Genomic DNA, 17,055 nt, shown 5'->3' on the forward strand with positions numbered 1-17,055 from the left:
CATCTCCATATTCGTGAAAGGCTACAAGAACTGCTGCAACTTAAGAAAGTCCCCATACAATGACTCTTGATATGTCAATTTGTAGCAAATGGCACACTACTGGGTCTGCTTGGTTAGATGATTCATGGTACACTTTGGAATGTCTACCTATCGATTGTTGATTGTTCCGGTCAAAGAAGGGAACCTCTTAGGGCGGTTGTGTTAACTTAGTACAAACAGTACCTATCAGTCAAACAATTGACTTAGTACCTAATCTTAGCAAGCAAACAAACTGCATTGCTTTTTGTTCCACCTGTGTTAACCTCCAAAGCGACTCATTAGATTTCCCCCAGAAATGGCATTATTAATAGCTTCATTTCCATGAGAGGAGACGTTGACCCAAGTTCACAGGCAACAGAAACTGGGTATCTGGCCAAAGCACAGCAACCTATTGGAGATTCCCTCGTCCCTGGGGCACAGTAGTGTGAACCTAGCGTTCAGGTCAAGCGGAGTGGCAGTGCAGATGCAGCTGCAGGTGAGGGAGAAAGGAAGGCTTCGAATGCAAGGTGACAGCCCAGAAGTGGAACTCAGTGAGGCCAAAACAGTGTGAGTTGTTGGAGAGAGGACAGGCTGTTTTTGTGTCTTTCTTGCAGCATTTCCCTACTGTGGTGCGTGCACAACGAACACGCGATACACTCACTCAATGCCTCTGAGTATGACAGGCTTGGAGGCGAGATTGCACAGCAAGGAAACTGTTTCGTCAAGACTAACCAGTCAGATTACAATTGTGTTTCTGGTATCGAGTTGTGCCAGCAGTTGGTTTCATGTGGCTACATATTATGTTATGGAACAAAAGGGAAACCATCACAACAGGAGCCACGAATTCATGTCTCATCAACAAAGTCAAACCCAAACCAGAAAGAATAAAGAAAAAACCACCAGCTGGAGATTTTCCGAGCTACGTAACCAACTTCAGCCGTGCTAGCAGTAAACGAAGCAGGGATTCCAGGGACCGACACCAAACCAAATACAGAAAAGACTCCTCTGCTCGATCTTGGAAACCCCAGGATCCTTGTCGTCGAGGGTCCCGGCCCACTGAATACTTCCGTCACAAGCCAGGTTGAGCTCCCCCGGACCATCAATTACGTAGGTCGTGTCCAGTTGCTCAGCGCGGCAGGGATAAAACTAGCCAGGGAATTTGGTGATTGGCAGGGGAGGGAAGGGATCTAGGGAGGCTTGAGAGCTTTTCTTGGGATGGGGTGACTTTTGAACACTGTTTACTGGTAGTGCAGAGTACATAGATAGGTGACTTTTGCAGATAATACCTCAGTATGTTGCAGTACTCGGCCCAAAGCATTTGTGTCTCTGGAGGCACTGTAGTTGAGAAACAGTCTTGAGCAGAGCTGGCTAATAGAGCTCTGGAAGCTCTACCTGTGTTACGGATGAGAGGACAACTGCACAAAACAAGAGAAGTGGTCAATTACCTCCACTATTAGTCTACAGACGTTTGTTTCACAGTACCACGATACATACCCTTTACATTCAGTGAATGCTGATCATCATCGAGACGGGTCCTGGATTCTCTGCCGCTCGCTCGCTCGGCCCGCAATCAACACCCTCTATTGAAGCCCAGGCACCCTCCAACTCCACTGTATCCGATCACTGGCTCTAGGTACTAGCTTCGAGCCTCTACCTAGCTGGGCTGGTTCCAGCTGTCTACATACAAATGTTGACTCCACTTCTGCTGATAATGATCGAACTCTCGGCTGCTTCAATTTCCCTTATTGAGCCACAAATTAGCTCCCTCCCACTAGCGAGAGTAACTTTAAAATGACACTGCCATATATAGAGCCTTGTGCCTTTTGCCAAGTACTTACTTAGTACCCTTTATCGGTTCACTTTCCAGTACCTACACCTCGACGACCACCACAAGCTTGGAACGAAGCCACTCAACTGGGCTGCAATTGCGTCTGCGGGTTGCAGGTTGCACCACTGGAACAGCCCAGGCCCAAATCTTGGTCTTCCATGTCTTGACTTGACTTGACTTGTCTCTTCTTGTCATCTTCTGCCAGGATTTCCTCCACCTTCCAATCCCTTGGCTTGGTTTCTTATTACCTCTGATCCTTCCTTTCCACGTTTCCCTCTCTTACTTCAACTGTTCCCTTGTCTCTTTTCAACTTCCCTTCTCGATTTCCTTTCGTTCTCCATATCACCTCTCCCTCTGTCTGTCATCTGAAACAGGCTGGTGTCTCCAGCTCCAGCTAGGCACGTAATCCACCTGGAGGCAACCTAGCTCAGCTCAGCTCAGCTCCAAGGTAGCCTGTGTCCGAGCTACCAGCTGCCAACTTTCAGCTGGCTACGCGGGCATTCGCAACCTCACCACAAAGTGAACCGGCCAACGCCATTGCGACGGTCGTTCGGGATCGACCTGCCAGTTTGAATGCTTCGCGACGGTGCCTAGAGCTTGAAATACCCCAATTGACGACTTCGAACCGCCCAAAACAGACCCCTCGTACCAGCACGTTCCAGCACGTTCAAGCAGCAACTGCAGCAACGCTGCACCACAAAACGTCATGTCTACCGCAAAGGAAGCGGATGAGCTGAAGCAGCAGGGTCTCGTCGAGGCTGCTGCAGACCCTCAAACCAATGTCACCGCAGACGATGCCCAAAAAAAGATTGTAGAGTCCTCTAGGAATGCTGGTGTCGCTGCTTTCACATTCGATCCTGATGCGAGCCCAGAGCAGAAGAAAGCTCAAGCCAATGCCGTATGCCCCTCTTCTCTTGGAATCGCGACCTATAACTAACGTGAGCCATGCGCAGGCCATCCCACCCGAACTTCAGCAAAGTAGAAGACCCAAGGGCGCGGCAATTATCACCGACGTCGATGACGGCACCGGCCCCATTGAAGATCTGCCAGAACCGAGCAAAGAAGGGGCCTTGGATGTAGCCCGCGACGAGCAGGGCAAGCCGCTCGCGGATGGCACTGACCCTAAAGCCGAAGAAGCCCCCTTCTCGCGGACAGGATGGGCCCCTCGATTAGGATGGCCAATTGACGATGCTACCGAACAGGATAGTCTCCTCGATCACGCAACATGGGTCGAGGGACAGCTTCCAGATACCCTCTATGGTGGTATGTCTCAATTCAACTACATGCGCATAAAGGCCACTAACAAGGGCAGATTGGTACCACAACACGGGCGTCATCATTTTTGCTTGCATCGCCTCCTGGCTTGTCGCTGTCTTTGGCGGCGGCCTCGGCTGGATCATCATCATTATGGCCTTTTGCTCGACCTACTACCGAACGTCCCTGCGACGAGTGCGACGTAACTTCCGAGACGACATTACCCGCGAGATGGCTCTTAAAAAGCTCGAGAACGACAACGAGTCCCTGGAATGGATCAATTCCTTCATGGTCAAATTCTGGCCCATCTATCAGCCCGTTCTTGCTCAGACCATCATCAATTCAGTAGATCAAGTTCTGAGCTCTGCTACCCCGTCATTCTTGGACAGTCTCAAGCTCAAGACCTTTACCCTAGGCAGCAAGCCTCCTCGTATGGAGCACGTCAAAACCTACCCCAAAACTGAGGATGACATTGTTATGATGGATTGGAAGTTCAGTTTCACTCCCAACGACACCGCCGATATGACTTCGCGCCAGCTTTCAAGCAAGATAAATCCCAAGGTTGTCCTCGAGATCCGCATTGGCAAGGCCATGATCAGCAAGGGCCTCGACGTCATTGTCGAGGATATGGCTTTCTCCGGTATCATGCGCCTCAAGATCAAGCTGCAAATCCCCTTCCCTCACATTGACCGTGTTGAAATGTGCTTCCTGGAGCGACCAACAATCGACTACGTCTGCAAGCCTCTTGGTGGTGATAACTTCGGTTTCGATATCAACTTCATTCCTGGTCTCGAGAAGTTCATCCTGGAGCAGATTCATGGCAACTTAGCCCCAATGATGTACGCGCCCAAGGTCTTCCCTATTGAGGTCGCGAAGATGCTGGCCGGCTCTCCCGTTGACCAGGCTATCGGTGTCGTGGCAGTGACTCTCCATGGTGCCCAGGGTCTGAAGAACACCGACAACTTTGGTGGAACCGTTGATCCTTACGCCTGCTTGAGCCTGAACCGACGCCAGGAGCTTGCCCGAACTAAAGTCGTTCATGATAATTCCAACCCCAGGTGGAATGAAACCCACTACATCATTGTTACCTCTTTTAACGACTCGCTGGACATGCAAATATTCGACCACAATGATTTCCGCAAGTCAAAAGAACTGGGTGTTGCTTCTTTCCCCCTGGAAAGTGTTGAGGAGCTCAATGTTCATGAAAACCAGCGGTTGGAGGTCATCTCCGATGGCAAGGCTCGAGGTGTTGTTTCGTGTGACATTCGCTTCTTTCCTGTCCTTGAAACCGTCAAGAACGCTGAGGGACAAGATGAACCTCCACCTCCATCCAACCAAGGTATCCTTCGATTTACTGTGGAACAGGCCAAGGATCTGGATGGTACCAAGAGTCTTGTAGGATCCCTCAACCCTTACGCGGTTATGTTCTTGAATGGTAAAGAAGTCCACCAAACCAAGAAGTTGAAGCGTACCAATAACCCTATCTGGGACAATGGGTCTAAGGAGATTTTGATCACAGACCGGAAGAAGGCTAAGCTTGGTCTTACAATCAAGGATGACCGTGATCTTGCTGGAGACCAAGTCCTTGGAAAGTACCAGATCAAGCTCGATGAGATGCTTGAATGTATGGAACAAGGTAAAGAATGGTATAACCTGCATGGTGCTCAGACTGGTCGTGTCAAAATGATGGCACAGTGGAGGCCTGTCGCTATCTCTGGCGTGGCCAGCACTGGTGGCTATGTTACCCCCATCGGTGTGATGCGTCTCCATTTCAAGAAGGCTACTGATCTACGAAACTTCGAGGCGTTCGGCAAATCAGATCCCTACACTCGAATTCTGCTCTCTGGTATTGAAAAAGCACGGACTGTCACCTTCCGCAACGATCTTAACCCTGAATGGGACGAGGTACTTTACGTGCCCATCCATTCTGCTCGTGATAGACTTGCTTTGGAAGTAATGGATACAGAAAAGGTTGGCAAGGACCGTAGTCTGGGAATGGTCGAAGTCTTCGCCACCGACTATGTCGCACAGGACGAGACCGGGGAGTACCTCGTCAACGACAAGAAACAGCTCCGTGAGGATGGTCTGCGTCTGCATGGCAAGGGTATCGCCAAAGGAGTTCTGCATTACACTGTTGCCTTTTATCCCTGTCTCAATGTCGCTGATCCCGAGGAGGAGGAGGAAGAGGAGAGAGAAAAGGAGAAGGAGAAGGATGCAGAGAAGGACGCAGAGAAGGACAAAGATTCCTCCTCCGGTGAAGAACAAGCACCTAACCCGCAGAGATCCAGCGAAGCTGGTAAATTCAACGCCAGCCTGGACAAGCCAAAGGAGAACCAACTGGAGCCGCCTACGCCCACTACTGTTGGACGCCCCTCGATCGAGGCGCCCAAGGGTCCCCGTAAAATCCGATTGTCTCCTGAGGAGCTTCTCAGGTATGAGAGTGGCCTGCTCATCTTCAGACTCATGGAGGCGGAGATGCCAGAAAGCCATGGACTGCTGGAGGTTCTTGTAGATGATATGGCATACCCGTCCTACGTCTCTTCGACTGCTCGTAGCAAGCACCACAAGTTTGAAGAGATTGGAGATTGCTTCATTCGTGAGCTTGACTTCTCCCGACTGACACTTCGGGCCCGCAAGAAGGGTGATGACCAAGATGATCTCATGGCCTCACTGGCTGGCAACACCCTGGAAACTCTCAAGCAGTGCCTGGTAAGACTGACATTGGATCTCACTGTATAGGCCTGAAAACTAACTAGCCTCCCTAGAACAACCCGACAACTCTAAAACTCAAGAGCGAAGACGGACGCCCCGCGAGTGTTAAGGTCAGCTTGAAGTACATCCCGGTTAAGATGCAGCTTGACCCGAGCGAGAGTATTAATAACATGGGTACACTACGCGTTGATGTTCTCGATGCTACTGACCTTCCCTCAGCTGATCGCAATGGCAAGAGTGATCCTTACTGTAAGTTCGAGCTCAACGGCCAGGAGATCCACAAGACCAAGGTTATAAAGAAGACTCTGAATCCCACGTGGAATGAATACTTTGAGGTCAATGTGCCCTCGAGAACTGCAGCACAATTCAAACTCTCTGTGTGGGATTACGACTTCGCAGACAAACCCGACTTCTTGGGTGCTGCCGACATCAATCTCGAGTCTCTGGATCCTTTCAAGCCATCAGAGACCAAGTACATCCTTGATGGCAAATCCGGAAGCGTACGCATCCGACTCCTGTTCCGACCCAGCTATGTCCAGCGATCACGACAGGGCACATCCACTTTTGGCAACACTTTCTCGTCTACTCCTGGTCGTATCGTCACCGGTGTTGCCGGAGCGCCGCTCAAGGGTGGTGTTGCAGTTGCGGGAGTTGTTGGCCACGGCGTTGGTAGGGGAGCTTCGTTCCTCCGCCGTGGCATCTTTAACAAAAAGGACAATGGGGACATTATCGAAGAAGATGGTGAGGTGTTTGAACCTCAAGGCTTGAGCTCTAATGGTACTGCAAGCACCAATGGTGGTCTCCGCCGGTCACCCGCCATCAACGAGGAGGGCACGTCACCTGGTACTCGGCCTTCTACAAGCAACGGCCATGTTCGGGCAAAGAGCATTGGACAGTCATCAGTCCACAGCGCTAATCCCGGAGCTGCACCAGGAGGCACTGCTTCCTTCACTGTGGTCGAGGCCACAGGCTTCCCTCCCGCATCGGATCTGTATATCGTCATCACGCAGATCAACCCCAAGGAGAAGACAGTGGGCAAGACCAAGCACTTCAAGTCTACGAATGGTCAGTGGACCTTCGGCGATACATTTAAATTCCCATGCTCGCCCGACGCACAGTTCAAGATCGAAGCCAAGGGACAGCACACTTTCAGCAGTGATGATGATCTGGGCGAGCATGTTTACTTTGTTGACGAGTCAGGCTCATCTACTGCCAAGGAGCTCACAGTAGGCAGTGGAACAGTGACACTGAAGAGCAGTTTCCAACCAACAGAGTCTACCCTGGTCCCCGATAGTCCCAAAGCCCATCTTCGCCGAAGCTTCATGAGCAAGCGAGATGGGCGAACTAGTCGGGAAGTGACGCCAAACCCTTAAGCAGAAACGGTTCATTAGCTGGGTAATGACAGGGTATTTCATTTCACACGAGTCTTGAGGCAATTGAGACACTATACTAAATCTTTCCTTTCAAGTGCTTGTTTCTTTTTCTTTCTCTTTTTCTTTTGTTTAATTCAGAAGCAAATCTTGGGGGGTAATATCTGGGCCGGCAGTGAAGAAAGGAGACAATAGGTTCTTTGACGAATCAAGGAGGATGCTCTACTAAGAGGTGCAAGGCGTAAATTAGTATGTTTTACGTCTGTGAATTGGTGGGAGTCAGTGAGAGTGATATCCCTTGATTAGTGTTTTTCTTTGGCGTATTGGGCAAGGAAACGAGGAACCTGGGGAACTTGGTCAGAGACTAAGAAGCGATCAATGAACGAATAAAATACCTTTTCTCTTTTAATATAAGTATATGTACATATAACATGATGCCTTAACCTTTTCTTTAGATGTTGTACCCTAAGATTTAAGAAGACACTGCCAAAGGAACGTGCTTGTGGCTGGGATGTTGAAAGCCTTGATAACCAGGCATTCGTTCACCTGCAGCCCCACTGTCCTGTCCCCCCCGCCGCCGACCACCTCAGGAAAAGGTACGTACCTAAGTTGGAGGTGGCATTCAGTTGACGCGCGCAACGGAAGCTGCCTGAGCCTCAGCTTCCTTGTCTGGAGCTTCAATTCCCACTTCTACTGTACTTCCGCTTCCGCTCCCGAATTCACAGCACCCATCATCATCATCACCCACGCACGTCGACGTCAACGTCAACGTCAACAACACCAATCTCGATCACGAACGATATAACGAAGGCATCACGACCAGGGAAAAGACTTCTCTCCACCTTTTGCACGCCACCCGAAGTTTGAATTCAGGGCATACAGCTCAGCTCAAGGACGAAGGATTACAAGACGATTCTTTTGCTGCTACTGCTTCTCTTCAACAAACCCAAGATGGATTCTCTTGTTTCGAAATATAGCCGACCAGCATATGAGCAGAATGAGCCTTTTGAGGACCAGGATGAGCTGCTAAATTCCATGGGTGATCTCTCGCTCAAGTTTGCCATGCCCCCCGTTGCTCAGGTTCGTACCCTAGGCGTCATCTTGGCCACTCTGAATATTATACTGATTGTATCATTGTAGCCCTCATCATGGCTTCGCGCTGCCACTGATGATCGATCAAACCCCAACTGCCCCATTAAGATCGCCCACGGAACCACCACGCTCGCTTTCCGTTTCCAGGGCGGCATCATCGTTGCGACCGACTCCCGAGCCACCGCCGGCAACTGGATCGCCTCGCAAACCGTAAAGAAGGTTATTGAGATCAACAGCGTCCTGCTAGGAACCATGGCTGGTGGTGCTGCAGACTGTCAGTACTGGCTTGCCTGGCTCGGCATGCAGTGTCGCCTCCATGAGCTACGACACAAGCGTCGCATCAGCGTTGCCGCCGCCAGCAAGATCCTCGCCAACCTCGTCTACAGTTACAAGGGAATGGGCCTCAGCATGGGCACCATGTGCGCCGGTGTCACCAAGGAGGAAGGCCCTGCTCTCTACTATGTCGACAGCGACGGTACTCGCTTGGCGGGCAACCTCTTCTGCGTTGGCTCGGGTCAAACATTCGCGTATGGTGTTCTCGATGCCGAGTACAAGTACGATCTGTCGGATGAGGAGGCTCTGGAGCTTGGAAAGCGAAGTATTTTGGCCGCCACCCACCGAGATGCTTACTCCGGTGGTTACATCAACCTGTACCACGTTAAGGAAGAGGGCTGGGTGAAGCACGGCTTCAACGACACCAACCCCATTTTCTGGAAGACCAAGCTTGAGAAGGGCGAGTTTACCAACGTGACAAGCGCACTTGATTAGAGGATTCTGGGTTTAGAAATGAAGATGCTGTCAGCCTAGGAATAGAGACGTGCAGACAGATGCAGCCTGGGGGATAGAGGTGGCGCTTGCGCGTCTACAGGACCTGGAATCCAGAACGACTGTGTAATATATCAGACGACGGCTTTGCACTGCCAAAGAACAGATATCCAAAACCCCAATACCTCGTAGTGATGTCGACATAAAGTCAAATAAATTACAGTACAATGAACGCTATATTATCCGGCGTGTCAAGCCAACACCGCTCATACTGACTGGTAGTATATTCACGGTGGAAAGAGTCTCACCATTTTCTCATGACTTCTCAGGAGTTGAGCCCCTGGTGTCTCTTCTCACCCACCCATCAACCCCCAATATCCCGTCCCCAACTTCGGGGTCCATGTACCATTTTCCAATGCCCGTCACGGTCAACTCAGACTCATAGCCAGCTTGATACATCTCCATGCCCGACCATGCAATCATGGCTGCATTATCTGTGCATAACTCTGCAGGCGGTGCAACAATTTGTATGTCACCAAAGCCCCTTACAGCCAACATAGACCGCAGTACATGCATAAGGAATCCATTGCTCGCTACTCCGCCCGCTACAACTAGTGTCTTTGCAGCTCGAAGCTCTGGCTTGTCGTCAAGGGCGATACATAATCTGCCTGCGAGGTGTGTAAAAGCTGCCATCATGGTATGCTGTGCCAGGGCCTGGCGTTCAGGCAGAGGCATGGAGGGGCGGGAGGTTGCGAGATCGTGAACGTGTGTGTAGATGCTACTGAAAGAGAACGCAAGCTTTCTAGTCTGCCGAAATGGCGTGGGGATGTTCCACTCATACCCTGTGGACGGAGGAGACATCTCTGCGGAGCGAGAAGCTGGTGGTGTGAAAACAGCCTCATAGGCAGAAGTTGGGCTATTTTCTGGTGGGAAGGCAAAGGCTTCAAGAAGGCGACCGTACATGACATGCTCGCTTGCTTCGAAGACCTCGGGAGGCAGTATATCGCGAGCTGTTTGGTCCAGAAGATTGCCAACAGCAATATCGCCGCTTGTGGCAATGATAGAATGCTCTGTTAGGCCTCTTGAGTGAACAAGTTGAGTGTGTCCGCCTGAAACAAGTAGGGAGAGAAAAGGAAATTCTGGTCCCTCTTGAGATACTTCCTCCTCGCCCATCCTCATTCCCAAAGCCCGGACCAGTCGCGGCGTCAACGCATGAGCCTGCATATGATGGACGCCTACCAATGGGACGCCCCAAGCAACGGCCAGTCCCTTTGCCATGTCCAGGCCGATTCCTAGGTTCGAGCGCATCCCAGGTCCACGAGTCACCGACACAAAGTCTGGAACTTGCCTTCTCACGCCACCAGCATCACAGAATTTCTGGCCATCATCTTCAGCAGCTGGCAGAGAGTCTATTGCTCGACGCACAAGAGGTGCTAAAGCTTCACTGTGGCCCTTGGCCGCTACAATTGGGTGTATACCCTTGAAAGCGCGGTTATCAGAGGATATGCGCTCATTGAAGAGGAGTTCAGTTGATTCTGGTGTATGCCGAAGAACGGCCACGCCCGTATCATCACAGGATGTCTCGATGGCGAGGGTTGTGAGAAGCCGAAGCCTTTGAGGCCTGGAGCCAAGGAGTATTCCCTTATGGCGGCATTGAGGAAGAAGAGAGCGCATCTGCGTGAAGAATCTGGGGGTTTTGTCAAAGGGTAATGATAAGACAAATCTGAAGGCATCCAGTTACGGTATTCGATGTGCAGTTATTTTGGGCCACGGCCCCAACACGGAACGGCCCCACTCGTCGGGGCAGGGTGGGGGGATGCGGAATAATATCAAAGACGGAGCTCACATGGAACAGATATAATAGAAGCAGTGGTAGAAGCAGAGATTAGCTAATACAATACATTAGACTAATCTCATGATAACTTGTAACTAAAATACCCTCCATGATTGAATATGCCACGACGCCCTTTCCTGGAAAAATGCTTTCATGTTAGATGCATAAGTATCTATCTGCATGCATCTCATCATTAGTTAATTAATAGGTTGATGGTGATCATCTCGACACCCAATTCACCCATTGGCATTTACATCCTCCGGTCCCGCCGTCGAATCCGCCAAATTTTTCGTCTCCTCGAGACCTTTTGTTGATCCACGTGCCACCAGCTCCTATGTCGTTGGCTAGTAGCTTGGGGTTCTCTTCATCAATCTTCTGTCTATCATCGATAGGCCAGGCCCAGACAAACTTTTTCCCTGGGTCTCCTCCATGTGTATCCATCGTCACCGTCACCGGGTACGGCATCGTTCCTGGCCGAATCAGCTCTGGTGATCCGTCGATGGCGCCTTGCCCAGTAGGATCGATCAGCTTCGATGTGTTGGCAGCCAGTGTCCGTGTCCAGATTTGAACGAGAAAACGTGTCTCGCTCCAAGTCGCGATGAAATCAGCCTCTGTCTCCCGACAGCCGCCGTCCTCGTCTAGGGGAATGTCTCCATCCTTGGTATCATTAAGAACCGTTACCGACTTAAGGAAGATGGCTCGTCTGAAGTAGGTGTAAAAGCCGTAGTGCTCGGTCGGAAGCCCGCGGTCGTAGAGCCTCACTGGCTGCTGTACCGGCTGCGGGAGCAGGACAGCTGGTTTGGATGCGCCATTCTCGTTGAGATCAGGGGATGGGAGCACTTCAGCAAGGCTGACATTCACGTCCAGTTCTTGTCTTTTGGTCAGCTCTTTGCGGCTACTCTCCTCGACAGAATCAACCAGACTGATGTAGAATGGAGTCGCCTCGCCGCCCTTTTTATCGGATTTGATATTGTCGGTTGTATTTCCCAGAAACCACATCTCTTGAAATCTGGGTGGGCTGGGACTGGGCTCAAAGCCGGGCGCCTCCCGTGCCCGAATAGTGCCTCCCGCATATGCGGCGCCGCCCATACCTCGACGCACCTTCAACGAGGGGGGTTCCTCGTTGGGGGTTTTCCAATCGTTGTGGGTACTGTTGTCCCACTGGATCTGCAGCATAATGGTTGGCTGGTCAGGCTTGTAAGGCTTCACCGAGTCATGCTGTTCTTTTGGTAGAGAACAACTCCACAAGGTGGATGGCTCAGTGCAGCCACTCTTTGCGACAGTATTGTCCGGTCCAACAATTGACAAGTCTCCGGTTGGCATGGGTGGGAAATCCGTCAAGTTGACCCAGATTGATGGCACTTCCTCTGAATGCTTGGGGCGTGTCAGAACAACGCCTAAAGTGATCGAAAGAATGATAACGGCAAGAAGAACTCCTAGAATAATCATCCAGACACGGCGTCGCTGTCGACCCTCGCGTCCAGTCCGACCAAAGCAACCCCTGTCTGGAATACATCCTCGGCCTCTCCAGAAGCCACCTAGGCGCCGAGCAACAGCCTCTTCCTTCTCGTTTCGTCTTCTCTGACGCTCCTGTCTGGTGGCGTGTTCGGCTTCGCCATGGGAGTATTCGCGGGGTGCAGATGTTCCCAGCGGTCGTGTTGGGAGAGGCATTTGAGAGAGACGCAGGTTGTCTCGCGGGGCCGGAGTAAGTGGAATATCAGTCAGTTGCTCAGCTCGCTGCGATGACATGGTAGAGGAGAGACCAGGAGATACAGGACCGGGCGAGGGGGGAAACTGGCTTTGAAGTGGGTGTCCAGGCGGGAAAACAGCCCTATACCTTACTGGAGCAGCCTGACTCTTCTTTTCGGGAGGCGAGTATGCAGGCAACTGTTCCCCGGTACTTTCTTCTTCCTCGGTCACAAGTATTTGTGGTTTTTCTGAAATGGATATGGTTTCAGGAACGGGGGATGCCCTTGCAGTTGAAGGTCCAGATTCGCTCTCTTGGGTGTGCTCATAACGGGGAGATGGTGTCCTGCGTGGCGTCGGTTCTTTGACAATTGGTGTTTGAAATGGGCCAGGAGCCAAGCTCGGTGTCAGATATCCTCCTTGAGGAGACTTGGTCTCCTGCTTGTTCCACCATTCATCCCCTCGGATAGTCTTTGGTGAGTCAGTATACACCTTTGGACTGGTAGTGAATGTCAGTCTGTTCTCCATAAAAGGTGTGACAACATGATGATCCCACCAGCCACGGGACTTGGATGCAGCACTATCGGGCGTCAGTGCTGATGTCTTTCCCCCTGCTTGCTTCTGTGGGCTCGAGGTGCCATCTTCTTCAAACAGTGTGCATGGCGTACCGCCATCAGAGTCATCGGGGGTTCTGCCTCCGAGTTCCAAGCTGATGAGCCTCTGATGAGCTGACTTCTTGAAGTTTGCTGGAACCGCAGGCACGGGCGGAACATTGACGGCCGTTGTCGTGCCGGGAGATGGAAACTGTGAATAGATACTTGAGGCATATCGGATGGTGCTGAATGAGGAAACGGTGTCGGGTGTATCAGGTGACCACACTGACTTCTGCTGAACTGGAAATGGAGACAGGTTTGAAGAAGAAGGGTTTCGAGGCAAATAGGGGTGTGCTGGAGTTTCAATGGGTGTTGGAGCGGCGTCATACCGGGAAGAGCTGCCCGCTTCCTCAGATGAGAGAGCCAGACCAATGACGATGGGTCTGTCATCCGGCGAGAGCTTGTTGTCTGGTGTACGTGCTGATTGAGCTGGCTGGGCTGATGACAGCGGCGAAGCAGTTGCTGGGCTTTGGTCCTTGCTCTTCTTGAACCAATTCCAATTTCCTACTGAAGCCGACGTTGGTTCTCCCTCCAATGCCTTGAGAGCAGCAGCGTCTACAAATTTCCCAGCTCGTCCTGCCGGGGTTGGCATGTAGTTCTGGCGGCGAAATGTAGACATGTCTGTGATAAGCTTGATGCCTGCCTTGGCATTCTGGACCTTCTGTCTCTGGCGTGATTTGACTCGGACAATTCTTGCAGCAGAGACTCTCGATGCACGTCGCGTTGGGGGTTTGGAGTTTCGAGTGGACACATTCAGCGGAGCTGGAGAGACTTGCTCCCCAGCGTCGATGGGCGTGATAGGCTCGTCGTCCTCCCAATCCTCCCACTCTTCTCGACGCCGTGGCTGGGCTTCCGAGTACGGCGGTGGGTGTACCGGGACTTGATTATGAGTGTCGTTGTTCATGGTGTGAAGACTAGTCTTTGAATAGGAAAGGGAAAGCAAAACGAGAAGGTAAGCTAACAGTATCTAGTGTTTAGACATGTATGGCTGGTGATCGAAAGGAAATTGTATCGTTTGGTGTTTGTTTTTCCACAGATGACTATATCGTCGTTGTTTGGATCAAGATTCAGAATGTCAAAATCTTTGTCGTTTAGACGATGGTCTGTTGTTGGAAGCAAACGATACGGAAGAAAAGTCAGTTGGTATGAATGTAGCAGAACAAAGGAGAAAGTGTGAACAATAGGATGCGACAAGAATAGCTTGTTCACAATCAAAGACCGACAGCGACAATAAGAAGCCAAAGGAGAGAATGAAAAGAGCAAGTATCACTCGAGGGTGAGGAGAATGGATGAAAACTACGACAATAGGGAAGCGAATCACAGTGAGGATGCGGTCCATAATAGCACCTCGAGCAACTCATTGCATGCTGCTGTGTTGTTGCTTGTGGACCTGAAGATGGTCCCAGGTAAAAGCAAAAGCACCAGGATCGAGCAGAGCCAAGGGCGCAAAGCATCTTGATTGGACTCTAGTGAGAAGCCCGCATCGATTCGATGCAGGCTAAATAAAGCATTTGAGGTCCAAACGTTGAACAATAGCTCATAGGCTATGGATTGAATGACCTGGGTCAACCGAGAGTGTGGAATAGCCGCCATCCTTCTGGGGTTAGAGTGTGTGATTGGCCAGTTCTAAGCGCCGACATTGGCGTGTGTGTGATCCGTCGGCCGTTGCATTGGCGACCACTGCACGCCTAGAATCTGCAACTGGTATCCGTATATCGAACCCGAATTAATTCGACAAGGAGTAGGGGAGATTGCTCTCCAGGTAAGAGCCCAAGACACGTCTCTGATGGAGAGGCGGGATCATGCTCGATTGGCTGTTGTCGCGATGCAGAGTGTATTCGGGGGGAAGGGTCCGGCATCCGGCTGCTGTTAGTCTGTCAATCATACAGACAGTACACACATGTTGGATACAAAGGCGTTGGTATTCCTTCTCGAAAAGGGCCACTCGGCTTGGCTTGTGGTGTTTGTTGGCTGGTCGAGACAAGGTCTGTTATGGAATCAAGCCACGCTTGACCCAACCTGGTTTTGACTGCTATTGAAGCGTTGATTCGGATGGGCTCAATCAGGTCAATCTTGACATCTTCAGTCGTGACTTGATTTCAGGTATATTGGTCATAGACAGTATGACCGGGTCAAGGTGAAAGGGCCCTATTGCCACAACTTGGATAACAATTGGCACCTATTTGGCATGCAGTGACTTGACAAACAAACTCCTGTTTGTTGAGGCGTACTCAAAACGAGGAGATTCTTTCTGAGCCCTCGGCGCCGAAACGGGTCGCTCAACTGGCCGGGCCAAATCGACTTCACCGTTCTCCAGAAGCCTTCATGTCCATTCGGGACAGTGTTGCATATCATGCCGGTGTCTCATGATTCGGTTCTGGAGCATCCAGGTACGGTTTGCAGGAGGCCGCCAGTTGGAGACACTTGTCTGGGGGCTTCCTGGTACATGGTGCATCCACTGAAGATACCTAGGAAGAGGGATTAAAGATCATCTCTATGACGCATCACGTGCCAGAGGACACCTCACTCTGCGTGAATTTGTGAGAGGAAGAATGACAGGCAGGCATTTGCACACCATCCATGCCTTTCATTTGGCAGTTGAGATGACAGCGATGCCAATGCTCATTGGAGGCTCAAGTTGTGATTGACAGGTACAGGCTCGGCTCGTAGGTTTGGCTTGATGTAACCCACCAAAGCTAATAGAAGTGAGCATCGGGCATATGAATATGGATGTTCGTATATACATACAAGATCGGAGGCGAGATTGGAAGAAGTATGTAAACCCGGTAGTTGCAGTGCCATTGGAAGTGTGTCCATATGATGGATGTTTGAAATGACAGAGGCTCTTGGTTTCAAACTCAATTCACTCTCCTCATCAACTTAGCTGATTACCGCTAACTCTTGGCTTTCCGTTAACGGTTACACCCCCCTGAACCTGAAATTCAATGAGGAATGTGGGGTTCTTGGACTGTCAGAATGGCCCGGGACACGAAGGCAATCATAGGCAAGAGTTCCAAATCAGTGAGTCTACACAATCTCAGCATCAGCACCTAGAGAAAGGAGTTCTAGAGGCAGAGAAGAATGACCAACCTAACACATTTCTGCCCTACAACACAAGTACCTACTAATTCAGACTGACAGTGTTACTACTCTTTAATCGCATCGTTACAATCAAATTGTCTCGGTAGATCCAATTGGAGAAGATGAACTCTGACGTAATTCCGCTCTTTTTCTTCTTCTCCCTAGCCCAAGATAGGGGTCCAAGGCTAAGAAATAGAAGGGCTAGAAGGGTTAGAAGGGCATAGGAAATTTCCATTGTAACTAGGCCAAGCCAGGATCCATTACGTCCAGGACCTTCGAAAAATGTCGCCTTTTCCAGCAAAGGTCACCCAATTCCCAATGCAACAGTAGCGAAGAGGCTGACTGCAGCTTCTCGTCTTCTTGGGGACTGACAAACAAGGGACTTGTGCCTGTGCTTGTGCTTGTGCCTGCATTGGATGCAAAAGATCTTTTGTTACACAGAGATGGAGCACGGTATCCCCTGGTCTTCTTAAGAAAGGGAAATTCTCAGGATCGGATTAGAACCAAGTGTAGCATAGTTATTTCCTTGGCTCTGAAAGTTCAGGATCCCCCTATTGTTTAAGAGAAGGGAACCTTGAAGCAAGAGAAAGGCTTTCCCCCCTCCCCCCTGAGAGCTGTGGTAGGTAGTAGTTGGCCTTTGTTTGAATTTTCTTGGTCTCTGTTACAATAATTTGGACTTGCTGCACTCTCATCCTTTCCTAGTTTTGACTTCCCACCACGAAGCGAACCTATGTACATTGACCGATTCGATACGGAGTAGGT

General features: G+C 50.7%; 4 protein-coding genes across 4 annotated transcripts; 2 read left to right on the top strand and 2 right to left on the bottom strand.

The window, feature by feature from the left end:
- Positions 1–2,552: 2,552 nt before the first annotated feature.
- On the top strand, positions 2,553–7,185 carry FMAN_04541 (putative transmembrane protein; the record flags this gene model as incomplete). Its single annotated transcript, XM_041828739.1, has 4 exons — positions 2,553–2,744; positions 2,800–3,109; positions 3,159–5,809; positions 5,866–7,185. 4 exons carry the CDS (start codon positions 2,553–2,555, stop codon positions 7,183–7,185), a joined length of 4,473 nt encoding a protein of 1,490 aa, XP_041679572.1.
- Positions 7,186–8,133: 948 nt separating this feature from the next.
- On the top strand, positions 8,134–9,042 carry FMAN_04540 (putative 20S core proteasome subunit PRE2; the record flags this gene model as incomplete). Its single annotated transcript, XM_041828740.1, has 2 exons — positions 8,134–8,262; positions 8,323–9,042. 2 exons carry the CDS (start codon positions 8,134–8,136, stop codon positions 9,040–9,042), a joined length of 849 nt encoding a protein of 282 aa, XP_041679573.1.
- Positions 9,043–9,354: 312 nt separating this feature from the next.
- On the bottom strand, positions 9,355–10,713 carry FMAN_04539 (uncharacterized protein; the record flags this gene model as incomplete). Its single annotated transcript, XM_041828741.1, has 1 exon — positions 9,355–10,713. One exon carries the CDS (start codon positions 10,711–10,713, stop codon positions 9,355–9,357), a length of 1,359 nt encoding a protein of 452 aa, XP_041679574.1.
- Positions 10,714–11,092: 379 nt separating this feature from the next.
- On the bottom strand, positions 11,093–14,116 carry FMAN_04538 (uncharacterized protein; the record flags this gene model as incomplete). Its single annotated transcript, XM_041828743.1, has 1 exon — positions 11,093–14,116. The coding sequence occupies one exon, from the start codon at positions 14,114–14,116 to the stop codon at positions 11,093–11,095; it is 3,024 nt and encodes a 1,007-aa protein (XP_041679575.1).
- Between the last annotated feature and the right edge of the window lie 2,939 nt (positions 14,117–17,055).

The sequence above is a fragment of the Fusarium mangiferae genome, assembly GCF_900044065.1.
Source record: "Fusarium mangiferae strain MRC7560 genome assembly, contig: FMAN_scaffold003, whole genome shotgun sequence".
Lineage (NCBI taxonomy): Eukaryota > Fungi > Ascomycota > Sordariomycetes > Hypocreales > Nectriaceae > Fusarium > Fusarium mangiferae.